This window comes from Leptidea sinapis, chromosome 20 (assembly GCF_905404315.1).
Source record: "Leptidea sinapis chromosome 20, ilLepSina1.1, whole genome shotgun sequence".
NCBI lineage: Eukaryota > Metazoa > Arthropoda > Insecta > Lepidoptera > Pieridae > Leptidea > Leptidea sinapis.
Window position 1 is genome coordinate 3,669,205 of NC_066284.1, and position 27,738 is coordinate 3,696,942.

A 27,738-nucleotide genomic window follows, 5' to 3' on the forward strand; every position below is an offset into this window, starting at 1 on the left:
ATGTACAACTCAAAATTGGCACGCGGGCTGTCAGGTCTTCCATACGCTATTATATTCTGAATATTGTTAACAATTTGTTGTGTTTTTAAAGTGATAACCCTCACTTCTAGGATTAATACACAAATAAAATTTGAAAAACAAAATTTTATGAACGACGCGGTAGTCGAACCCACGACCTCCGGCGTCCCGTGCCGATGCTCTAACCAACTGAGCTAACCGTTCGAGTACCGCCTCGTTATAAAATTCTGTTTGCTTTGTTTAACTCTCAGGTTGTGGCTTCATCTACAGGATCAAGCAAATAAAGCGTACATAGACTTTGCTCAGACTTTACCCACAAGTACTACGCCGCGAAATCTAGTTGGAGCGCAGCGGAGACCAATCCTTAATCTTATCAATTATAAAATAACTAATAAAGTTAATGGTGGGCTTCCATTTTTCAACTAAATGAATTTCCTTTTATATGATATCCAACTTAATGTGGATTATTGATACGTCTTCTCGGTCGACTTAGAACGTTCAATTCACTATACTTAAGCTTATTATAACTTGTCTGTCCGTTCATTCAATATTAACTTAAGCTTATTATAACTTGTCTGTCCGTTCATTCAATATTAGCTTAACCTATTATTAGTTCATCCAATTAAAATTCAAACATGTATTCATCGTACGGTAGAAATACCGCGCAACGAATTTGTGCGAAACAATTTGTACACAAATTAAATTTGAAACGCAAAATTTTCGTATCAATCATATAAGATTTTATGACGATACGTCACTCGAACGGTTAGCTCATTCCGTTAGAGCGCTAACACGGAACGCCAGAGGTCGTGGGTTCGAGTCCCGCATCGTTCATAAAATTTTGTTTTTCAAATTTTATTTGTGTATTAATCCTAGAAGTGAGGGTTATCACTTTAAAAACATAACAAATTGTTTAAAACTATTTGTAATATTTTTTTTACAAAACATTTATATCTAGGATCTAAAAGGTCAGGTAAGATAACTTTTTTTTTAGAAATCACAAAAATATTTACGTCGCGTCGTCTCCTGCAATCAATAGTATGATACGTTTGACATATCACGCAATTCAACAGAAAAATTATATTCGCCCTTCAGCTTGTAAAGTATATTCCAAATTTAAAAATTAAAAAAAAATATAAGAATTTCAACAATTGGTTATGTTTTTAAAATGTCAACCCTCACTTCTAGTATTAATTTATATTATCTATCTATATATATAAAAATGAATTGCTGTTCGTTAGTCTCGCTAAAACTCGAGAACGGCTGGACCGATTTGGCTAATTTTAGTCTTGAATTAATTGTGGAAGTCCAGAGAAGGTTTAAAAGGTGGATAAATATGAAAATGCTCGGAATAAAATAAAAACAACAATTTTATTTTTTCATTTGATGAATCCCCCGTCGTTCAGAAATCAAATTAAAAGTTGAAAAAGAAAAACTAATAAGAATTTTTATATCTTCAACTTTCTCAGGAGGTAAAAAAGAAACTTAATTTTAGCTAACTATAGTTGGTAGATTAGTTACAGTTGTAGGTTCATCTATCAGATTATTTTTATATAAATTGATAAAATGTGGCGATACCTTCTTTTAATATAAAGTTTCTAAAGTTATAAGAAATAAAGATTTTTATAAGTACTACGTGCTTAGTCATGTGTGTACGCAGATGAAGTCGCGGCTATCAGCTAGTCTATATATATAAAAATGAATTGCTGTTCGTTAGTCTCGCTAAAACTCGAGAACGGCTAGCCCGATTTGGCTAATTTTGGTCTTGAATTATTTGTGGTAGTCCAGAGAAGGTAAAACCTTTTTTCCAAGCATTTTCATATTAATTCATCTTTTAAAAAAGGTGAATAAATAGGAAAATGCTCAGAATGAAATAAAAACAAAAAAAATGTTTTTCCTTTGATGTGTCCCCCGTCGCAGTCGTTTAGAAATCAAATTGAAAGAATAGATTAAAATGAATAACTAATAAGAATTATTATATCTTTCTAACTTTCTCAGGTAAAAAATAAACATAATTTTGGCTAACTACGGTTGGTAGATTAACAACAGTTGTTAACTATCTATCAGCTTATTTTTATGTAGACTGATAAGTCATAAGTTTGAGAGTGAAAATGAAGTACCTACATAGGCTTAAATTGCAACGAGTTCATGCAAATCAAACAGCCATAATATTGCGATTCGAGCTGACACAACACCTGCCGATGAACACGGTTTAATTCACCCACCATTGGCGAAGTGGCTGTTGTTATTGTGGGAGAAAATTTACAATCTAAAGCAATTATTCTTATTTCCAATATTTGTTTTATATGGACATATTTTCTATTATTGAAATATTCATTAAAAACATTATTCTGTTTATTTTATACAGAACAACGTCTGTCGGGTCAGGTCGTACACAAATAAAATTTGAAAACTAAATTTTATGAACTATGCGGGATTAGAACCGTACGAACGTAGATGAAGCCACAACCTGAGAGTTGTAAAAAGTATACAAGATTTTATAACGATACGTCACTCGAACGGTTAGCTCAGTTGGAAGAGCACTCGCACGGAACGCGAGAGGTAGTGGGTTCAAGTTCCGAATCGTTTTTAGTGGAGTGGAGTGTGGTTAAATTTCAATTTTTAGATGGATGGATAAATATAGGTAGATTGGTTACAAGCTCATTCAAGTTGACTAAAAGCCTGTAACTCTATACGAAAGGATCATAAATGAAACAGTGAGTTGGTTGACAATGAGGTCGCATTTGCATCCATTATGAAGACAAATAGAGTTTGCTAACTGGCTGCAGCTAAGACCATATAAAAACCTACATAATATTTACGAAATACGTTCGATAAACAAAGCTGTTGACATGCGGTAAAAAAACAAAACTTTTTTTGAATGCAATTCAAATTCCAATTCAAATATTTTTATTCAAAATAGGATGTCATTGCTTATAGAAAGTCCAAAACTACCGCCCATTCCAAAAATAATGCCTTAGACCTGAGAAGAGCGGGTGCAACTACCGCTGAGTTAGTAGCTTTTTTTTCTATATGTTTACAAAGTGATATTGTACAATTAGTCTTTTGATCATTTAATAGCCTGAGGGCGGTCGTTCCATTCCCAATCTGTGGAATCATTGAGAAAGTCATATATGTTATAGTAAACTTTACCACACAAATGTTTTTTAACAATTCTTTTGAATATCGTAGTACTTTTGTTTTGAACATTTTCGGGGATCTTGTTGTAAAAGCATATACATCGCTCCACAAGACTTACAAACTCAACTTAGCCGAGTAGTAGGCATTACAAGTTTATGTTTGGTCCTTGTGTTAATATTATGATTGTCACACTGTTTCTAGCAAATTCCTCAATGTGCTTATGAACTTAAAGAACATTATCAAGAATATACTGAGAAGCAACAGTCAAGATGTTAATTTCTTTAAATTTTGCTGTCCATGATTATTAGAATTTAATAATGTAATGTAATAAAAATGGTAATTTACATAATATTCAAGTATTGATGACTTACAAATATTTACTCTCTATCTCTCTTTCCCACTGTTTTCTAATAGCTTTGAAATGCATCAATTTCTGAGAACCTTCTCAGAAATTTATGCATTTAAAAAAAAATTATTGGTTCAAATAAAATTTGGATCTAGAAATAGTTCTAAAGTAATAAATTATATTAAAGAATACTATTTGACTATTACTTAAATATTACATCGTATTGTACATTATAAACTTTAGTAACAAAAATATTTTAAGGCAAAAGAAATTCAAAATTAAGATTTAAGTACACTTTTTCATTAAAATTCCAGTGCCTGAATACCTTCGATTGAAAAATGTCACACAAAGTAAATTCTGCAGCAACGGCTCTAATAACTAACTACCTTGTTCAATCGTCTTGGGATTTTTTTTTATTTATGGAATAGCAGGACAAACGCGCGTACGGGTCACCTGGTGTTAAGTGATCACCGCCGCCCACATTCTCTTGCAACATCAGAGGAATCACAAGAGCGTTGCCGGCCTTTAAGGAAGGTGTACGCGCTTTTTTTGAAGGTACCCATGTCGTATCGTCCCGGAAACACAGCTTTGTAGTACGTGAAAGAAAGCTCCTTGAAAACCGCACTGTGGAGAACCGCCACCAGATGGTGGGGATGATATCCTAACTTATGGCGTGTCGTGCGAAGGTGGAATTCGGCGGCAGGAATCAGGTTAAACAGCTCTTGGGAACACTCCCCGTGATAAAGATTTAGCTATTATAGATATGTTGCGAATTACGGACCTAGGAAAGAAAAATAGAAAAGCTTGATGTAAAAATTTTCTTGCATTATCTCCATTTTTACAGAGCATATTGTTATGGTTACATTGTAATTAATAATATCAACATTTATTATCATTTATTATAAATAAATAATGTCATAAGTGAATTTTATTGAATAACTAGCTGACCCATCAAACGTTGTATTGCCGATATTAAAATCGCAATACAAAAGTAACTGTTGATCGTAGATGGGTGAAAAATTTGAAGTTGTATGTATCTTTTAATGGTGACTCATAATCAAACAAATTTAAAAAAATGTCAAAAAAATTAATAAAAAAATTTGGCGTGGACCACCCTTAACATTTAGAGGGATGAAAAATAGATGTTGTCCGATTCTCAGACATACCCAATATGCACTCAAAATTTCATGAGAATCGGTGAAGCCGTTTCTAAGGAGTTTAACTACAAACACCGCGACATGAGAATTTTATATGTTAGATTATTAGCAGCTGTTTAATGTCTAATATATATAAATTACGTGACACGTTGTTTGTTCTCGATGGACTATTAAACTGATCAACGGATTTTAATTGGGATTACTGCATGGAGTTCAGTTTAGTCCAACTTGAGAGATAGGATAGTTTTTATTTCGATTTGGGACCCATAATTGTTTTTTTCAAATTTTTGTTTTGTATGGACATATTTTCTATGAGAGAATTCAGTGACGCACGGTTCGACAGTTCTGCTGTGAAACAATTTCATTATAACAACAGGGAGCATTTTTTACGAAATAATTCTTGATGTTTTGAAATATTATTGACAAATTCCTATAAAACAGTTTTTTTTTATTATTACCTACACAACAACGTCTGTCTGGGCAGCTAGTTATATTATATTAAGTATATTTTTAGTAATTCTCTTACTATATAATCATGTGCTAAAGTGTGTCGCCACCTTTTTATGAATTTGTGTCATTGAGTTGGGAGTATAAGATTTTATTTGTTATATTAAGTTGGTAGTAGATGGTAGTGACGGTCACAAATTGCTGGCAGTTTGGAGATGAGTTCTCTGGCAGCAGTCGAAGGTGGTGGACGTGCTGGTCACCTGACTGCCCTAATGAAATATATTATTTAGTATTACTGTGTACATACTTGTGATTAGAATAGAATTATTGAATATATGTTCTATTGAATTAATCAAGAAGTTTCATTATAATATTTTAAATTATTTGTTTGATGAATGCATCCATGAGGACTTGAGGGTGCTTCTCAAATACTGTAGTTTAATTTGCAACGTGCAATTTTTATACTTTCAAAAATAAAGCTACCATTTGTTCATAAAAAAGAAAGATCATAAATGGCTGCCGTGAATTTTTATTATATGTTTTTTTTATGAACATAGGGGACGAGACGAGGAGGACGTTCAGCTGATGGTATTTGATACGCCTTACCCATTACAATGCAGTGCCGCTAAGGATTCTTTAAAAACCCAAAAATTCTGAGCGGCACTACAATTGCGGTCGTCACCTTGAGACATTAGATGTTAAGTCTCATTTGTCCAGTAAGTTCACTAGCTACGGCGCCCTTCAGACCGAAACACAGTAATGTTTACACATTACGCTTCACGGCAGATATAGGCGACGTTGTGGTACCCATAATCTAGCCGGCTTCCTGTGTAAAGGGTCCTTTCATTAACTTTCATCCATGACAACAACAATTTTTAACACTATCATTATTATCATAGTATTCAAAAACTGATAAACGACTTATTAAAATGAAGCACTAATAATTATGATTCGATTCGATGATCGAGATATTTGTACTTGGCTTCACCCTTATGATAATAGTGGAACGACGCTTCATTAATGTTTTTAAATCGAACTAAGAAATGTAAGATCCCAAAATAGAATGACCTTCACCAAGCTGGTTAAGTATATATATACATATTTTTTATGAAATACTAGCTAACCCGGCTAACGTTGTATTGCCATATAAAGTAATAAGAAAAAATCAACGATCAACAAAAAAGGCACTTAGCTTGAAATTTCACTAGCACACAGGATAACCCAAGTAAAGAAAGTTCTCGCGCACGTAGCGGTAATCGTCACCCACAAAGATAGGATGCACTCTTTGTCAAACGTATCAATAGACATTGAAGATGGATCGACATATTGGTTGTCAAATGTCAAATATTATGACTAATCATAACCTAAGCTTGGAAATTTAATTTGTGACTTATTAATCTATATAAAAATAATCTGATAGATATTTAACAACTGTAGCTATTCTACCAACTATAGTCAGCTAACATTAAGTGTATTTTTTACCTCCTGAGAGAATTAAATTCGTTATTTATTTTAAACTATTCTTTGAAATTTATTTCTGAACGACGGGGGACACATCAAAGGAAGAACAAAATTTTTGTTTATATTTATTTTTTTCCGAGAATTTTCATATTTATTATCACCGTTCAAACCTTCCCTGGACTTCCACGAATAATTCAAGACCAAAATTAGCCAAATCGATCCGGCCGTTTTCGAGTTTTAGCGAGACTAACGAACAGCAATTCATTTTTATATATATGTATATATATATACTAGCTGACCCGACAGACGTTGTTCTGTATATAATAAATAAAATAATGTTTTTATATGAATTTGTCAATAATATATCATAACATCAAAAATTACTTCGTAAAATATGCACCCTGCTGTCGTAATGAAATTGTTTCACAGCAGAACTGTCAAACCGTGCGTCAATAAATTCTCTCATAAAAATTATGTATGGATACATCAAAGGAAAAACAATTCTAGTAATTATTATAATTGATTAACAAACTCTACATTTTAAGCACTTAGGTTAATTTAAATTATGATTATTATTTTTAAATGTAATTATTTAAAGACTAGAATTAATATATATTGTAACTTTAATTTAATTTAACCTAATGTGTCAACATTTCATTTATGGAATTAAAAATTTATCTATAAGCCATGTAAAAAGATCCTTTTTAAATCGTTGGACGGGTAATACGCGTAAGCTTGGAGGGAGTTTATTAAATATTTTTATACACATGACATTAAGATTTTCCGTAGGATGCATTATGAAATTTGTGTGCAATCACCAGTCTGTCACCGTTTTTTGTATTTCTCGGATAAATATCTCTTGCTTTTGTAAATAAATGGTCATGTTGTTTGACAAAGATACATATTTCGTATATATACATACAGGGAAATGGAAGAATACGTAATTCTTTAAACAGTGGTTCACACGAATAAGTAAAAAGCTCCTGTCATAGCTCTTAAGCATCTCTTTTTGGGCTATGAAAGCCCTATTAGCCTCGCTAGAGTTTCCCCACAAGATGAGTCCATATCGAAGTACTGATGCGACATAACCATGATAAGCTGCCAGGACTGTACTTGGTAAAGCCGTTTTACGCAATTTATATAACAAATAAACATATCTATCAATTTTTTGGCATACCATGTCTACAAGCTCTTTCCATTTTAGATTTTTATCTAGAAGTACTCTAAAAATTTAACATGCAGAGCTTCTTCTATTTGGGTATTTGTATAAATTATCTTAAGGCTATAGTTATTAGAGCGGTTACTTAAACTAAATTGCATAAATGAGTTTTTTTAATATTTACTTGAAGATTATTATCCTCTAGCCAATTTACCACTGTATTAATTTCATTATTAATTTCACTTTCATAAATATCAATCTCATTTTTATTATTACATGTCATAATTATTGATATGTTATCGGCGAATAAATAACAGTCATTTTTTGTCACACTAGACAGGTCATTAATATAAATTAAAAATAATAATGGTCCAAGGACGCCTCCTTGCGGAACACCAAACCTATTTAATTTAAACTTTGATTGTTGGGCAATTATGGTAGCCTTTTCGTCGATAAAATTGATCTCCACACATTGCTTACGGTCTTTTAATTAAGACTCCATCCAGTTAAGAGCTGGTCCTCTAACGCCATTTTGTTCCAACTTATCCAACAAGATGGTGTGTGATACGAAGTCAAAAGCCTTGCTCATATCAAAAAATATTACACACGTTGGTTTTTTTGAATCTATATTTTCTGCTATTTTATTAACCAGTTTAAATGCAGCTAATGTTGTCGACTTGTTTTTTTGAAAGCCAAATTGTTGCTTGTTTATTATATTATTTTTTGTAAAAAAATATGTTAAACGGTCATACATTGCTACCTCAAAGACTTTTGAAAAAATAGATACGAGTGCAATTGGGCGGTAGTTATTAAGTTGTTTTATCGTCTTTTTTATGCAGTGGCTTGACCACCGATAATTTTAGTGCGTCTGGGAATTCACCAGTTTCAAACGACAAATTGATTAGGTATGTTATAACTGGTACTAGTTCATCTTTGCATATTTTAATATTTTTTGTGAGAATTTCATCATAGCCTACTGCTTTAGTATTCCGCAACAATGTAACAGATAAATCGATACCAGTGACTTGCAACGTTCTGGTTATTGAAGGAAACTCAAATAAAAATAAAGTTTATTTCATTACAAATACGGTGATATAGGGTTGCCGAATTTTAAAAGATTAATTACTGCTCCGGGTGGATATGTGCGACTGAGTGGAGGAATTATATATTTATTGACATATTAAATTTCATAAAAAATATGTTTCATCCCATAACCAGCTCGGTGAAGGTGGTTCTATATCGGGATCCTATACTATAAGAGTTCGTCTAAAATGCTTTGCAGATTACCCGTCGAAATCTTTGTTTTTTCGGCTATAAAGCGTTCTGTGACACGACGACGATCTGCTTTAACAATTTCTCCATTTTTCTAAACCATTTGTTCAGTTAACTACCGGTTGGGCGACCCGAGTCAGGGTTATCTTTAGTGGCTGTCCTCGCACGTTATATTTGGCGCACCTAAGTACAACTTACCCGGAAAGATTTCATCTGCGTCGCAATCTGAACTTTGAATATGATTTTGCTGACCATTTCATATGATTTTGTTTCGACTTTTTGTTTCCTAGGTATATTTCTCTCAAATTAAATTATTATCTTAACATGTTTCCGACGAATTCAGTTTCGATTGTAAACACACAGTAAATAACTGGTTGCAATAAAAACCATATGAAGAGACAGAAAAATTAAAAGATTCCTTTAGAATTCTTTTTGATATCATTTATAATATACTAGATACTAATATCGCTTTGGAAACAAATGGCGCTCTGAGAGAGAAGAAGTGGCGCAAGAAACTTTCCCAGAATTCTTTTTTTATAAATAAATATTTATTATTATTAATGATATGTTTTCGGCTTTCCTAATTTTTATGTACATTAATTATTAAACTTTCATATGGCGAAGGAAAACAATTGACCAACTCTGGGCTTATAAGGGCTTGAAGTTTAAACTTTGTAGCCTTGAAATTTTGAACATAGGCGCATTTATTTTTATTATTGATTATTGCGTAGTTATTATTACTCAGTGTGTACCTGTACGATATCAAAAGCATACACTATCTGATTTTTTTTACATGTAATATCATCAATTTATTAAAACCCCCAAATATGTACATATCAATATTAATCACGTAGATGCTTGCCAAAAGCAAACACGGTTCGATAACACTAATGGCCTCATATTTCCTCCTCTTATCTGATACGAGGACAAAACTAAAGCTACAGTGCAAACAGTAAGGATATACAAACAAGGTTGTAAATAAAAATATCGCGTTATAAGCTCACTGCCGAGACGATGAACTTAAGCGTTACTTCCTATGCTGAGTTGATTTTGTTCGAATATTTTGTTAAGGAGACTGCCTACTACACCGTACCTTGCTATGAACGTAGTACTCGGTAAAAAAAAACTCGACACGACAATTTTTGGTGCAATCACAGAGATTTTCATCTCCTACTAGTTTTCTTACCTTCAAATTCTAGCACCTCCATAGTATATGTTGAAACGAAGTAATTGGCAGTCTCATTCATATGAAAAACCTCAATAGCATTCCAGACGTTCAATCTGATTAACGATAGAAAAATTTGAAATTACCAAAAAAATATATTTTAAGTAATAACGTTTTATTTTTAACAGTAATATTATTGATACGTTTAAATTATATACATACACTAGCTGCCCCGACAGACGTTGTTCTGTAGATAGTAAAAAAACAACTGTTTTATATTTCAAAACATCAAAAATTATTTCGCAAATATGCTCCCTGTTGTTAGAATGAAATTGTTTCACAGCGGAACTGTCAAACCGTGCGTCACTAAATTCTCTCATAGAAAATATGTCCATACAAAACAAATATTGAAACTAAAAATATTTGTGGGTCCCAAATCGAAATAAAAACTACCCTATCTCTCAAGTTGGACCAAACTGCACTCCATGAAGTAATCACCATTAAAATCCGTTCATTAGTTTAGGAGTCCATTGAGGACAAACATTGTGACACGAGATTTATATATATTAAGATTACATAATATGAATATAATATATAAAATATTTGAGTAGCAAAGACTAAATAGTACAACAATATGTGAAGATGTACTCCGTAAGTTATTTAATGGTATCTTTACCATTAGATGTAACAAATATTTTGGTATATTTTAATACCTCTTCTATACCATTTCTCAATTACGCTAAAAGGCGTCCCTTGTGTGTTACTTGATATAGTATTTATATCTTAATATATAAAAATCCTGTGTCCTGATGTTTGTTCCCAGTACACTCCTAAATAATGAACGGATTTTAATGGGGATTACTTCATGAAGTGCAGTTTAGTCCAACTTGAGAGATAGGATCGTTTTTATTTCGATTTGGAGACCCTTTTTTTTCCAATTTTTGTTTTGTATGGTCGTAGAGTATTTATTTACGCACGGTTTTACAGTTCTGCTGTGAAACAATTTCAACATAACAATTACAGGGAGCATATTTCACTAAATAATTCTTGATGTTATGAAATATTATTGACAAATTCATTAAAAAAATGTATTTTACTTAATATGTACAGAACAACGTCTGTTGGATCAGCTAGTAGTATATATAATAACAAGATACGTACTGATAATACGAATAATCTTATCTCAAAGAAAATTCAATTAAACAGTATAGAACTTTGCCAGTCATATTATGTAGGCTTTGGTTCCACGTTACTTCTGTCATCTTCTGTCTTCATGTCAATTTAAAAAAAAAATCGGTCAATATGATATAAGTTTATGACTGTTTAGCTTACTAAAATGATTGGTTTAAATGGCTCTACCTCTCGATTGGATTCATTCTTAAAGCTTCAAGCGACCGTAGGTGTAAACATTAATGTTAATTTTAATTCAAAATCTTTACATGCAATATCGAGAAACGGGTACTTGCCAGATCTCAGATAGGGAAACGATTAGACTTACAAAAGGTACACTTTTTGCAAGAGAAACACTGATTCCAAAAAGGTTTTTATTATTCATGTAATTATCGCTATATTAAAAAAAATCTAAAACAATACAAATACCTTGATAATTTGATATGATTGATACGGCAAAAATCTAATTTTAAGCTTTACTTAAAACTTACAAAAACGTAACACAATCATATAACATAATATTAATGAATATGATGATTGAAAACGATACGAAGAAAAACATGCGAGGTGCTAAATAAGACTAATTCAAATAAATCTAATTAATTTATCTATTTTACATACTAATAAAATGATAATATTAGTAGTAAATGGTGTACTATTAATTATATAAAATTATACCTAATAAAACTTAGCACGTAATTACTTACGTTCGTAAATAATAATAATAATAAATAACCTATTCATAATGTAAATAAACCTCTTTCCTCTCACGCCTCCTAAAAACAACTTAAAAGCCACACAAAGATTTCCGCACCCTAAAAATTTACTTATTTATTATTTTTATTATACTTGTCCGTTACTCTGTTTTTTGGTTTAGTTTGTATTGTTGAGCGAAGCTGAGCGGAGCTCCCACCGGGTGACTCCAATTGATTTCTGTGTTAAATTGTTTCTCGGCCATTTCTGGACCGATTTAAAAAAAACTTGAACTCATAGAAAGCTTTCGAAATTTTCTAGTTTATTGTGGAGACAGAATTTCGACTTGATTAAATTTTTTAATTAAAAACAAACATGATTTACAAATTATTCTAAATTAGCACGCGCTATTTATATTTATTTAAAAATTGAGCCCATTAGTCAAATCTTGTTTGATTGATTTTGTTTTGTTTCTGTACACAGACTTAGTTTACCTGGTTTCGCTCAAATATACGCCGGGGCGAAGCGGTACGACGAGCGACTGCGGCATCCTAGTATTTATAAGTAAAGTATGTGGGTAGTTTATAAAAACTCGCCACATAAACACGAGGTGTCTATTTCTGAAATTAACACGGCAAAGGCTCAATTTAGTGAAGCAGTAAACAGTAATTCGGCGAGTCTCCACAATGGGTGTAATCACGCAAATTGAACACAAAGTAAGATAGGCTCTTCATTAATTTGCGATCCCATTAATTTACTTTTTACGACTCCAAATGTTTCATAGCGACATTAAACCTTTACTGTCGCATTTTAAGTTATTACTATTTTAAGATGTTCATTTCTATTATGATAAGTTTGGATATTTCTTTACTTTTCCGGGTTTTTGCTCTTTATAGTGATTTTTATTATTATAACATTAGAAATAAGGGATTGCTTGTAACGAATTCTAGAAGGCTTTATAAGATACATAATAGCTTTATGGGTAAATCCAAAAGCCACTGTTCAGGCATTATTTATTAATAAATTTAAATGTTTTATTAATTAAAAAATGTCTGACCTACTATTCTATCTATCCTACTATTCCACAGCTGAATATCTAAGTGATCCGACAGCCTGAGACTAGATTATGATTATTTTATAACAATAGCAATGACAGTACAATTTTGTATATTTCATTAAAAATAGTGCAAAAAAGAACCCTGGGAGAGTTTCCCTTCTTCTTCTCTCAGAGCGCCATTTATTTACGAAGCGGTATTAGTATCTAGTTTATTAGAAACGACATCAAAAAGAATTCTGAAGGAATCAATTGAGGCAATAAATGCCTTTTATGCCTTTTCATCGGGAGACCTTCTTTTGTTGTTAAATTTAAAGCTATATTTTATGTAACCACTTCAAATCTTAAAAAAAATAGTATAATACCTTTGTTTATTACAATTGAATTGAATCATCCAAGTCACTCAATCAAGAAATAAGCTCTTTCTTATGATTTTCTTTTATTTTTTAATTTGTACTTTCTAAAGTTAAATTATATCACGACCTGAAACTTTCAAATGTCAAAAACAGTGTTTACTACGAGAAAAGTGTCGCAAGCTATAAAAATGAGTTGATCTTCGGACTAAGCGGAGACAAAAGTCTGCGCTATTATTTGGTAAAAGGTCTAAAAATTAACAGTTAAACTAATATGTACTCAAAATATAAAAAAATGTATAGTGGAATATGAGAAAACGAAGCAAAAAACAGCTTCGATAACATATGCGCAATGGAACGAATCGGTACGACCGCAGACCCCATCGTTGCTCCGTGTTCTGGTCGAGTTCGATATTTGTACTTATTTCAGATAATATTATGGTTTCACCTTAGGATTTTACTCAGAAAACAATGCAGTTCGCAAGTAATAACTATCTACCTACAAAGGATTGGCCTATCTTTTGTCATTGTATTATTGCATTATGGCGAATGTTTGAAAACCGAAACCACACACATTTAGTTCACATTTAAGCTTATTGTTTGCTTACTAGCTTGGTTCACGCTTCTACTGCTGATGAAAGTCATGCAAATTGTTCCTGATTTAATGTAAAACAATTGTTGCTTATTCACAGAATTTTTTTTTTAATTTAATACAATTTTTATTTTATGTAAATTTATAAGTTTTATTGTATTTTGCAAAACTGGAAGGTCTATTATCAAGGCTAGCTTTAATTTTTTGCAACCTGAGGTTAGGCCTTAGTTTAGTAAGATGAAATCAATAGGTTCGTACTACTCACAATGCATGATGTTTCTCCACTGAAGAACCAAAAATGACACGTGGGAAGTCGTGTCAGTTTGAGAGGCGAAGCGACCGAACAAATTACTCTAAAACGCGGTCCGCGTCCCGCGCGTTATCGCCTCAGTTTGAACAGAGATTAAAACACAAAATTATGTATGTAGAGTTTTTTTAATACCAGTACGGTTTCCAAATAATAACCTTATTTTGATAATAATAAAATTTCGCGATTTTGTCAAAGTACCTGAAATTTTTCTATGACAGAAAATATATTCTTAAAATTGGCACTTAAATGAAATCTACGTAGGCACGGTCACGGTTTTTCACTAAATAAACTTAAATGAATATTAAAAGCTTAAAAATAAATACGCTTATTAAATACCTTTATTTCTTGTGATTATTCTATTGCTAGATGCCTGATTTACTATTTTCAAAAATTAGAACATAAATTGCACTTTCAATGCAGTCAAATTTTAGAAATTATAGAAAAAAATAACAATGTATCACTACAATACAGTTATAGAACTTCAATTTAATACTACAGCGCCCGAATCAACGCACTCACACATACACACGATTTACACGGCCGCTAAGCAATCTTGGGAAGACAAAACTATTGAGTGCCACGACGTACGCCGCCTAGACTGGTCGCTGTCCGAGCTAAATTAGATGCGCCGGGCCGTAAGCATCGTCAATCTTTTTGTATGTACCAACCCTAGCGTTCCGCCACAACTTAGGTATAAGTTTCAAGGAGACCACTGAGTTACACTACTGTTCTATTATGTGTGCTTTATCGGTGCACGTTTAAAATTCATTTGTAGTTATCATTTGATACTGTAATTTGATACAAATGGTTAACGATGATCAATATATAAAGCGCTCTTAATATTCTAGTATTACGGTTTCAGTTTATACGGATTTGCCAAGTTCATCCAAAAAAAAATATATAATACTAGCTGACCCTACAGACGATGTTCTGTACATAATAATAAAAAAAAATTGTCAATAAATTTTCATAACATCAAGATTTTTTTCTTAACGTATGCTCCTTGATGTTGAAATTGTTTCACAGCAGAAGTGTCAAACCGTGCGTCAATAAATTCTCACACAGAAAATATGTCCATTTAAGAAATAAAAATATAGATGGGTCCCAAATTGAAACATAAAGTATCCTATCTCTCAAGTAAGACTAAACTGCACTCCATAAAGTAATCCCCATTTAAATCCGTTCATTAGTTTAGGAGTCCATCGCGGACAAACAACGTGTTACATAATTTATATATATTAAGATTAAAACATATTGTGAATAATACGAGCACAATCTGAATAAATATGAATAAAACTTCCAGTTGTTTAAAAATATCTGAAAGATAAATAGGTTCCAACAAGGCACTGATTAACATTGACAATTTATTTTCACTAACTCAACTCAGTAAAGTTGTTTGTAAAACTGTCTGTCTATCGATTTCTACATTGCCTCGATCTGTATTCATAGCTTCCCTACATAAATAAATGCACCTTTTTAAGAAAGATTATAATGTTTCGAGAAGAAATAATGGTTGTATTGACTTCATTCCTAGAATCAACTTGATATTGGAAAAATCAGACGTTGAAGTACAGGCAACCTTGCATTATATCTATGAAAAGACTGCTCATATTACTTCAAACTACTTTGTATAAATCTTCGATTCACAGTAACAAGGATGCGCTATATTTACACTTATTTTATTTATTTATATATACCAACAAAATACATCATTATACAATTATAATTTTAGGGAGTTCAAAAGGGATAGAATAATAAGACATACTTTTACAGCTGGTGTAAATAGCATTTTCAAGGATGCGCTATATTGACACTTATTTTATTTATTTATAGTTATACCAACAAAATACATCATTATACAATTATAATATTAGTGAGTACATAAGGGATAGAAAATAAGACATGCCTTTACGGGTGTAAACAGCATTTTCAAGGAAACGCTATATTGACTCTTAATTTTTTATAGTTATAGTTACACCAACAAAATACATCATTATACAATTATAATTTTAGTGAGTACATTAGAGGTAGTTAATTAAGGCATGCCTTTACAGGTGCAAATAACATTTACAAGTGTGATTTAATTAATAAAATTTAATGCTCATTTGTCCTCCTCTTCCACAAAAAATGTAATATTTAAATTAAACTAGTCATAACTTGTGATATTCACAGAACTTTATAAAACTGTCCAATCAAAATTGAAAATAAAAATATTTATGAAAAATAGCTCTTAATTCTTATATTTATTATAGCTTGAAAACCTTGTAGAAAATGCAATTATCTAGAGAGCTGTCACTTGCACGTTGCAAAAGTATATAACTCCCACAGTTAGCTTCCGCGAGACCTTTTTATAAAGAATGGGTAGCTATTTGTATCAAATCAGTATCATTATAACGATTAATTGTTTAAAAGATCAGTTAATTATTTCTTTCTCAGTTTTGTTAACTTTACCTATCATTGGGAGGCTCCTTTGCACCGGATGCCGGCTAGATTTTGGTTACCACAGCGGCCTATTTCTGCCGTGAAGCAGTAATGTGTAAGCATTACTGTGTTTCGGTCTGAAGGGCGCTGTAGCTAGTGAAATTACTGGGCAAATAAGACTTGACAATTTATGTCTCAAGGTGACGAGCTGAGTTGTATAGAATTTTTGGGTTTTTCAATAATCTTGAGCGGGACTACATTGTAATGGGCAGGTCGTATCAATTACCATCAGCTGAACATCCTGCTCGTCTCGTCCCTTATTTTCATAAAAAAAAAAACTTCATCAACCGCTGTCAATTCAATAACTTAGTCTTTAATTCCGCGATTCACGACATACGTGTATAAATGTGTTGTCGTATTAATAAGATCATACGTGTTGCCATGGAAACAGAAAGACTTCACGATGTTGTAGAAGCGAAAATGCCACCATCCCTGTAATACAATTATAGCTCTTATTTCCAATGAAATACGAGAATCCAAAGTGTAAATACATTATTCCTTGCCGAATTTAGAACGCCGTAGACTGTTAACTTGCCCCGTCAGGTGTCAGTAATAAAATAAGAACATTTGACAAGGCTTTTGTTTCATGATACATTTTTACACGACTTTCATATAAAATCAGACTCCATTTACAGAAATTACGACCCTCTTCAGGATTTAGAACACATTCGTTTTATTGGAATTTTTTCACGGTGATTTCAATTACTTTCGTTTTTTGTTACAGATGTACTGGCAAAAAGGACTGCATAGCACCAGAATCGTCATAAATCTCCAAAGAAAAAAAAATAACAATTGAAGATGTAAACACTGAATAGCTGCTATGACTTTCAACGCAACAACGTTTGTGGGAGGAGTCCTCATATTAAAAACTCTCACCGGCGAATCAGTTGAAGTATTAGATGAACCGAAATCGAATCGAACAACAGACATTATTGACGGCAAAATAGTACAAATCACTTTTTGTATTCTCTATACCATAATCTTCGTTTTAGGCGTATTTGGAAATGTCCTTGTCTGCTTCGTGGTTTTCCGTAACAAAGCCATGCAGACAGTTACTAATCTGTTTATAACGAACTTAGCATTGTCTGATATATTGCTCTGTGTTTTCGCTGTACCTTTAACACCAATGTACACTTTTATAGGACGATGGGTGTTCGGTCGATTATTGTGTCATCTTATGCCTTACGCTCAAGGTACCAGTGTTTACATATCGACACTCACTCTCACCTCCATCGCTATAGATAGGTTCTTTGTCATAATCTACCCATTTCATCCGAGAATGAAACTAAATACATGTATACTAATAATAATTTTCATTTGGTTGTTCTCGTTGGTTGTAACATGCCCATATGGTCTGTTTATGGGAATTCAGATAACAAATAATAAAACGTACTGTGAAGAGAGTTGGCCGTCAGATAGATCAAGAAAAATTTTTGGTGTTTGCACAACTGTATTGCAGTTCCTTATACCCTTTCTTGTTATAGCAGTATGTTATACAAGCGTTAGCATAAGGCTAAACGACCGGGCGAGGTCAAAACCTGGTGCTAAGAATACCAGGAGAGAAGAAGCAGATAGAGATAGAAAACGAAGAACTAATAGAATGTTGATATCAATGGTGGCTATATTCGGAATATCATGGCTACCAATAAATTTAATAAATATTTTTAACGATTTCTATGCCCAAATGACTGAATGGAATTACTATTACGTGTCGTTCTTCTTAGCTCACTCGATGGCAATGGCGTCCACATGTTACAATCCATTTCTTTATGCGTGGTTGAATGATAATTTTAGGAAAGAGTTTAAGCAAGTTCTGCCGTTTTTTGAAGCAACGGGCGGAGCTCGAAATAGTTATCATTCTGGACGGATGCCGACACACAAAGCAGATAAAATATGCAATGGAAATGATACCATACAAGAAACGTTGCTTGCTTCATCATTTAACAGAGGTCCTTCATTGAAACAAAAAATATTAGATGGGAATGGAAGGAAAGATGGTATAGAGGTAGAAAATATTCTCCTAGAAGATAAAGTTACGATGTTCCATACAAAAACTGAAACGATTAATTTGCAATTGATAGACGAAGAGTCACAATTGAACGAGCAAAAGGAAACACAATTAGCAGATTATTTGTAAGTATAAGGGCTTATAAATACTTATCATAGAAATGAATTCTCGAGTATTTTAGCACAGAGTTAAGTTATAGAATATATATTTTTTTTATTATTTATATGCAAACGAGTGTAGGTATCTTATGGGCGTGGGCACATCACCTAATAATTATGATATCGGGTTTGCGCATATTATGTTACGCACGTTAAACCTATATGTACTACTATATAAATCTCTAGCCTCTGTATGAAATTACTGACATCATTATCATAGAGTTGTAAAATCCCTTACTAACGGACAAATATAGATATATAGTTGTCATTTCATCTATTGTTATTTGTATATTATAGTAATATTAATTTTAGCAAATAATACTTTTGTACCAAGTAAATCGATTATGTGAGTTTGGGGTATTTTTTGTAACAGCCATTTTGAAATGTTCAATCATTCGTTTCTTAAATTAAATTCTTTTAAAACACTAGCAGTCTTATCAATGAAAAGTTAAAAATTTCGCGTGCGAGTCTAAAATAAATCAAAATTTAAAAAAGTCATTAGATTGAAAATATAGAGTTACCGAGATTTTGATATGTTGGAGTACAGTCAATATATATATATATATAACTATTTCTTATATAATTTTAATCGCGAACACCACTACCTTATGTTACGCAAAAGCCATCAAAAAGCACAAACTCTTTCCATTCCTGGGATAGATTTAACTGTGAGAGCGGAGCTGTGTGCTTCCGTGCAAGAGTTTTATCTATACTAATATTATAAAGCTGCAGTGTTTGTTTGTTTGTTTTTTTGTTTGTTTGTTTGAACGCGCTAATCTCTGGTACTACTGGTCTGATTTGAATGATTCTTTCAGTGTTGGGTAGTCCATATTTATCGAGGAAGGCTAGGTTTTTTTTTTTAAATTAGGGATCCGTAATAAAATTGCTATTTTGTAACACAAGGTGTAAAATCGAAAAACTATTTTTGCGTGCGCTGCAAAAACTATTGACAATAGAACAAAATGATGTACAGGCTATAATATAGGCAATATTTTATTACTTATAAAACTATCGCGTGAATTATACTTTATATGGCAAAACAACGTTTGCCGGGTCAGCTAGTTACAGATATTGGTAATACAAGTTCATTATTAAATCCATTTTACAATGTGCCCAATTGACAAACACCAAAACTACAAACGACAAAAAAGTATTAGATTTTTTCCATGCTGATGAGCTAGCGGGTACCTACATCTTGTTCTTAACACAATTGTCAAATATTTAAATTCTTACGATCCAGATGTTAATTAAATACAGATTTCTGAATGAATGCTCAAAGTTATTCTTACATTGCTCAAAAATAAACATAAGCATTTGCATCAAGGAATATTTTATGTTTATAACGCTAAGATAAACTTGAGACTAACAAAATAAAAGCATTACCTTGAATTTTAGCAGTGAATGTTAGAACAGAACAAAGTGCTTAGAAACAGCTGAACAAACCTCTTGAGTCAGCCACATTTATCAAACATGCCCTCATGTTAAATTCTGTTTGGCTTCTTCACTAAAGTACATATATACTTTGATTGATTTCGTTACCTTGGAGAGCTCCGTGTAATGTTATTTTATGATTTTATCTAAAGCTAGTTTTACGAGGTGACTTCACTTGAGTAAAATTCAAAAGAATATTAAAAAGTTATCTACTGTGTGGCATGTTAAATAAAATGGTTATTTTTTTAATATTGTGTTTTATACGTATTACAATATCTTAATTTATATAAATTACGTGTCACGTTGTTTGTCCGCGATGGACTCCTAAACTAATGAACGGATTTTAATGGGGATTACTTCATGGGGTGCAGTTTAGTCCAACTTGAGAGATAGGATAGTTTTTATTTCGATTTGGGACCCATAGTTATTTTTATTTCCAATATTTGTTTTGTATGGACATATTGTCTGTGAGAGAATTTATTGACGCACGGTTTAACAGTTCTGCTGTGAAACAATTTCATTATATCAACAAGGAGCGTATGTTACAAAATAATTCTTGATGTTATGCAAAATTATTGACAAATTCATCAAAAACAGTGTTTTATTTATTATGTACAGAACAATGTCTGTCTGGTCAGCTAGCATTTATATAAAAGTGAGCCAGAATTCAAAATGATTCTTCCAGATAAAATAAGCGGCAAATCCCCGATCAAAATCCACGCATGTCGCCAAAATAGACGAGCAATTTTCAAGTCACGCGTTTGGAACACACAAGTTTCAGGCGTTATCGATAGTTGCTTTTGAACTCAACAGACCACTCGCGGAATCAGAGCTTAAAGCCTCAAGTATAGGTCAGACAGAAAACTGCTCTACGAGCTCTGTATTCCTTACTTTTAATATAGCGCATTTATTCTGGCAATAACAGTATGATGGATGTCTGGATTTGTGACATAAGTTCCTGTACCCCCTTCTGAGGCAGAGGGCAACCACAGTGCATCTCCATCGCTCTCTTAATTTCACTCCATGTCTTTCGCTTCGTCAATAACGATCCGCCAGGATTGCTTTGGACGGCCACGTTTGCGTTTTCTTTGAGGGTTTCAGTCTAGGGCGTACCTAGAGGCCTATTGCTAATCCTGAGTATCTGCAACTGTAGAGTGTTACGTAAATGTAAGTAACATTTCGTGTCAAAAGCTTCAATAATATGTTATATATACATTCTTAGTACTTTTGATTTCACTTGCGTGTTCTAAATGACTCCTAACATAATAACCACTCTATAATAATAATATTGTTTTAAAGGTTATAAATTCTTTAGAACAACCTATTATAAACCCTTATTGATGCCCTTGGAACTACATATATGTTTTCAAATCAATGCCTATTTCACTATCATGAGTTACTCCTAAATAATTAAAATATGGTACTCTTGAAATAAGATCATTGTTTAGCAATTAACCATGAGAAATCCGTATTTTTCTAACGGGTGCAGTAATGACACCACATTTAGAGACGTTAATGTCTAATTTGTAACGCAAGCTGCTATTAATTAGGCTGTTACAATCAATGAACAGAAAAAATAGCTTACAAGCATGTTATTTTACGCAGTCAAAAGTAGATTGAACATATTTTTAAACTTTCATGTCATCAGCGTACAGGAAGTAGTGGAATGCCTGAAATTATGAGCCTAAAGTTCTGAGTTGAGCCTCATTGCTCTTGTAGCAGGCTATCAACTGTGAAGTAGATGCTGTTGATGACCCACTACCTGAGAGTTGAAGAAAGCATACAAGAAAGAGCGCTCGCACGGAACGCGAGAGGTCGCGGGTTCGACTTCCGCATCGTTCATAAAATTTTGTTTACAGTTTTATTTGTGTACTTATCTATCAAAAAAATAGAATTTAACTAAATCAATTTTGTTCAAATATTAATTTTAAATATTATTTTTATCTTTTATCTCCTCTCCATCAAGAACATTTTCCAACGAAAAACTTTATCGCAGTTAAACATTAACTCATCATGAAGATTTTGCTAATGCAATTTATTACCTTAATCCTAATTTTGACTTGTATTTTACCTGAGACTGTTCAGTATAAAACAACATTTACTTAACAAGTCTTCTCAGATTATCCCTGTATTAATGGATACTTCAACGAGAAAGTTTCATTTACTTAAGAGTTTGTTTGCCCCTTTTGACACCTGACATTGTTTACGAAGTTTCTATAACTAAGTAAAAGAATTACGGCCGTTCCCAATATTCAGTCTATCTCTTACTTGAGATAAAAATCGTAACTATCGTTGACTTTTCTGTCCCAATAAACTTATCGACGGTAACTCACCTTATCCGTGCACGCTGTCTGTCAATGGGACGACGTATAGCTTACCAGCGATCGAAGTTTGTATGAAAATTGCAATTCACGCGTCCCAATATAAGGCGATAAGAATGACTTATCGGGTATATTGGGACAGCTTCAGATTATTGACAGCTGATTAATGACAGTAGAAGGTTGTAATCTATCTCTATCTGTAGATATTGGGACTGGCCGGTAATGATTATTTACAAAAAATGTGCCAGAAGCCTCTTTCTGAAAGCTTTCATATTCCACATATTGTTTATTTTTTTATTCCTTGAAGTCAAATTCTGGAGAAATCTTGACCAGTACTGCAATTTTTTAAAGAGATGAAATTTTACATTTTTGTTCGATTCCGATGACAAGGTGAAAATGCATTTTGTTCAATCCAAAGTCAAAGTCAAAGTTTTTATTTGCATAAACATGTTAGATTGATGTTACATAAATATTATAAAGTACATGTTTGCCACATTTATGACGTGCAAATCTTACAAAATACATTTCTAAATCATTAGTTATAATAATATCAATTTAACAAAAGATTAGTAGCAATGACCCCTTAACATGAGTATCAGATAAAAGAGTCCGCGAAAATTTTCAGATAAGTAGAATATAAAAATTGTCCAATATTTCTAGTAAATTCTATTCTATTGACTATTTAAATTCCACTTCAGCTGATTAAGCTTAGCTGGTAATCTTGACCAGGTCACTGGAATAGGTTCCTACCAAAACTGTGTCTTCCTGTACATGGTCGCCATTGGAAGACTTTACTGCCCCAACGGTCATCTGTCCTTCGAGCTATGTGCCCTGCCCACTACCATATCAGTTTCGAAACTGAACTGAAGTTTTTAAATTATTAAATACTTTTTTATTGTTTTATTTATATTTACTATTTTTAGATGTTGACTTCGAGTTCTTGGCGTATATTCACAATTGAAAATTATTGATAAAAGACGTTATTTAACTATTAAGGTATTTCTTTCGAATTTGTAGGCCCCAGCCTTAAATTTGACAAGCTATAAATGCAAGTCTCAATATATATGTGTGGTAATTATAATCAAAAAAGATATATGAAGCCAATATATTAAAATATGAAAATATAACGGACACATTTTTACCAAAACACATTCGAATTTGAAGAGTTTGCGATTGAAGTCGTATAACGTAAGAGGAACAATAATCAATTTTCTAAGCTTATAATTATTATAATACTAGCTGAACCGACAGACGTTGTTCTGTAGATAGTTAAAAAAATATTGTTTTATAGGAATTTGCCAATAATATTTCAAAACATCAAGAAATATTTCGTAAAAATTGCTCCTGTTGTTATAATGAAATTGTTTCACAGCAGAACTGTCAAACCGTGCGTCATTAAATTCTCTCATAGAAAATATGTCCATACAAAATAAATATTGAAAATAAATATAATTATGGGTCCCAAATCTAAATAAAAACTATCCTATCTCTCAAGTTGGACTAAACTGCACTCGATGAAGTAATCCCCCATTTAAATCCGTTCATTAGTCGTCGCGTTAGGAGTCCATCGCGGACAATCAACGTGTCACGTAATTTATATATATTAAGATTGTACGTAGGCATCAAACATTCGTCCTTATTACAATATAACCTGTCTCTAACAGCTATGAAAGATGCTCCCCGCTGCTAGTCAAAGACCCTTTGTTTTCCGAACCCCGCATTTAATTGAAATCTTTCGCAAATTCGAATTCAATATGGATCTACGTAATCATTGGCTCGCAGAAATTAGCTCAATGCTTTTGATTAAAATAATTAACTGCCTAGTCTGACCATTAGTTCTGTTCGAACTATAAAAGTATATATTTTTTATGGCGTAATCCAAAACTTATATGTATTTATTTATATTTCAGCAAAAAACAATGATTCTATTGGGAATGACTACCTTTTACGCCATTGCAGACCTATAGTCGGTCTTGCCACGAATCTATAGATTTTCGCAATGGGTTTTTTTTGGAAAAGGAGGACAAACGGGTACGGGTTACCTAATGTTAAGTGATCACCGCCAAATACATTTTGTTGCAACACCAGAGACCAACAGGAGCGTTGCTGGCCTTTAAGGAAGGTGTACGCACTCTTTATGAAAGTAACCATGTCGTATCGTCCTGGAAACACCGCACAAGGAAGTTCATTCCACAGCTTTGTAGTACGTGGAAGAAGGCTCCTTGAAAACCGTAATGTTGTAGATCGCCACACATCCAAATGGTGGGGATGATATCCTAACTTGTGGCGTGTCGTGCGAAGATGGAATTTGGCGGCAGGATTCAGGTGAAAGAGCTCTTCGGAACACTCCCCATGATAAATGCGGTAGAGGACACACAATGAAGCGATGTCTCTATATTGAATGTTTCTATGCAAGCTTGAAAAATATTCAATGTTACAAATATTATCTTTTAGAGTAAGTAACTACCCGAAGTAAGAGTAAGTTAATCAAAATTTATGAAGTACAGTGAATGCATTTTAAATTCGCACACACTGTAAATAACAAAGGTATTATGTGAACATGAGGCTCATCCAGAAGAAGCCGCTAACGACCATGATGAATTAACCAGCCATCCCTTTCGTCGACTATATTTAGATTTTAAATTTAAGTAATACAATTTTTAACGTTACATGTATAGAGTCCGACTATTATTATTGTTTTAATATTAAAAATAGTAAAGGATTCTTGTTTTATAAATATTTTTTGTATTATAAAAACATAGCTACTTAGTGATCGTATTTTTAATACATAATAAAATTTGTTAACAAAGTCCTAAAATTACAGTTTGAACTTTTGATCCAGTGGGAGGCTCCTTTGCACAGGATGTAGGCTAGATTATGGGTACCACAACGACGCCTTTTTCTACCGTAAAGCAGTAATGTGTAAGCATTATTCTGTTTCGGTCGGAAGGGCGCCGTAGCTAGTGAAATTACTGTGCAAATGAGACTTAGCATTTTATGTTTCAAAGTGACGAGCGCAATTGTAATGCCGTTAAGATTTATTGGGTTTTTCAAGAATCCTGAGCCGCAATACATTGTAATGGGCAGGATGTGTGAATTACCATCAGCTGAACGTCCTGCTCGTCTCTTCCCATATTGTACTAAAAAATAGATGCAATTTAATATGCTCGTGCATAGTAAGTAAGCGTAACACACAGTCAAGAATATTTTAAAATAAAAATATTTTATAAAGATACACTTTTCATATTAGCCGAGCCCTATCGTGTAACGGAAGGCAATTAAAAACGCAATTTGTATAACCCAATTCCGTCCTGAAGGACGCTATTAATAAAATTTGATCAATTATAAAATTAGGTTGCTTCAATATGCTAACGTAGTCTCGTTCTTTTGATTACAGGACTACCTCACCTCGTCTAAGTGAAGTTAAGGAGACTAATTTTGGAACATAGACAGAAAAGGATTTTCATTTATTATGGAAGTGTTTAAATAATAATTTACCCTAAATATATAAGTAATTGATTACTATTCTGATATAAGTACCTCTTAGAAATGTTATAATCTTTGAAAATATTGCAACTTTTTTTCTATTAGTAAGATGCATTTATTTGTACATAAAATTGTGATTAATAAGTAGTGTTAAATTAATTATTATTAATTAAATAAGTACTATCATTATTATTGCGTTCAAAACGTAATTCTTATTTTCGTTTCGCTTACTGTGATTATTGGAATAGACTAACCTTTTTATTATATGAATTGTAAATAGTTAGTTACGGTTTTTACCATAATTATTACAAGTATCCAAAGGCCTATCAAAGTTATGTGAATAATTGAATGTAAAATGAAATGAAATTGTAAAATAATGTTATAAATATTTTATTACAGTCTGTTTCTTTATAAACTTTTGAGCCCTATTTTAAATTGGATTGTAAAAATCTTATACATCTTTATTATTATTATTAGCTCAAATATTTATTGATAAATCATTGCTTGTTCAATGACAATCCATTTTGAAATTTGAAGTTTATAATGAAACATACTTTGTAAGAAATGCTATTACTTTTTTGTAAATATAAGTATATTAATGATAATACGTAATTTAATTTAAAATATTCTTATTGAAGCATATGATAGACATGGCGATTAGCATGAAATGTTATAATTAATACTAAAAATAGTATTTAATTGACGAAAGTATGTAATAAAAAAATATTATGCTTAAATAAATTTAAAAAAAATAGTAATGATACTTAAATAGGTTTAAATTAGAATTATTGAATTAATGTTATAGATAATAAAAGTTGTTGTTTTATGATTTTTCTTTTTATATTTGAAACCAAGATATTTTATGATATTTTATGACATACATAATAAATGATTTCTATATTGTTTATGCAAAGAGGGGGATAACGGGCGTATGGGTCACCGGATATTAAGTGATCACCGCTGCCCGCATTCTCTTACAATTCTAGAGGAATGACAGGAGCGTTACTGGACTTCGACAAGTCGAAAAGTGTTCACGCAGGAATCAAATCAAACAGCTCTTCGGAACACTACGCACTCTTTTGCACAGGATGCCGGCTTGATTATGGGTACCACAACGGCGCCTTTTCCTACCGTGAAGCATTTATGTGAAAGCAATACTGTGTTTCGGTCTGAAGGGCACCGTAGCTAGTGAAATTATTGGGCAAATGAGACTTAACGTAACTTAACTCTCATTTTTGGATCTTTCAAGAATCCTGAGCGGAACTGCAGTGTAATGGACAGGGCATTTACAATTACCATCACCTGAACATCCTGCTCATCTCGTCCTTCATACAAAAAAAATGCGGTAGAAGATTAAATGAAGCGACGAAGAGTAAGAAACGCCAAAAGATCTAGCCCTTCGTGAGAGTACTGATTCCCCGACAATGCGAATAGCTCTGCATTAGATGCGGTTGGTTACTTAGAGATATTAATGTGTCCGAGCGAGTCCACATCACATCATCAGCTGAAAGACGT

General features: G+C 32.6%; 1 protein-coding gene across 1 annotated transcript in view; it reads left to right on the plus strand.

Annotated features, from left to right (window-relative positions):
* The window catches only part of LOC126970309 (prolactin-releasing peptide receptor-like), an 86,776-nt gene extending 59,724 nt beyond the window's left edge, over positions 1 to 27,052 (plus strand). Inside the window, exons 2-3 of the mRNA XM_050816151.1 lie at positions 17,544 to 18,952; positions 26,135 to 27,052. Coding sequence (XP_050672108.1) covers positions 17,640 to 18,952; positions 26,135 to 26,186 — 1,365 coding nt within the window. The 5' untranslated portion in view covers positions 17,544 to 17,639 and the 3' untranslated portion in view covers positions 26,187 to 27,052. The remainder of the gene's footprint in view (positions 1 to 17,543; positions 18,953 to 26,134) is intronic.
* The last annotated feature ends 686 nt before the right edge of the window (positions 27,053 to 27,738 follow it).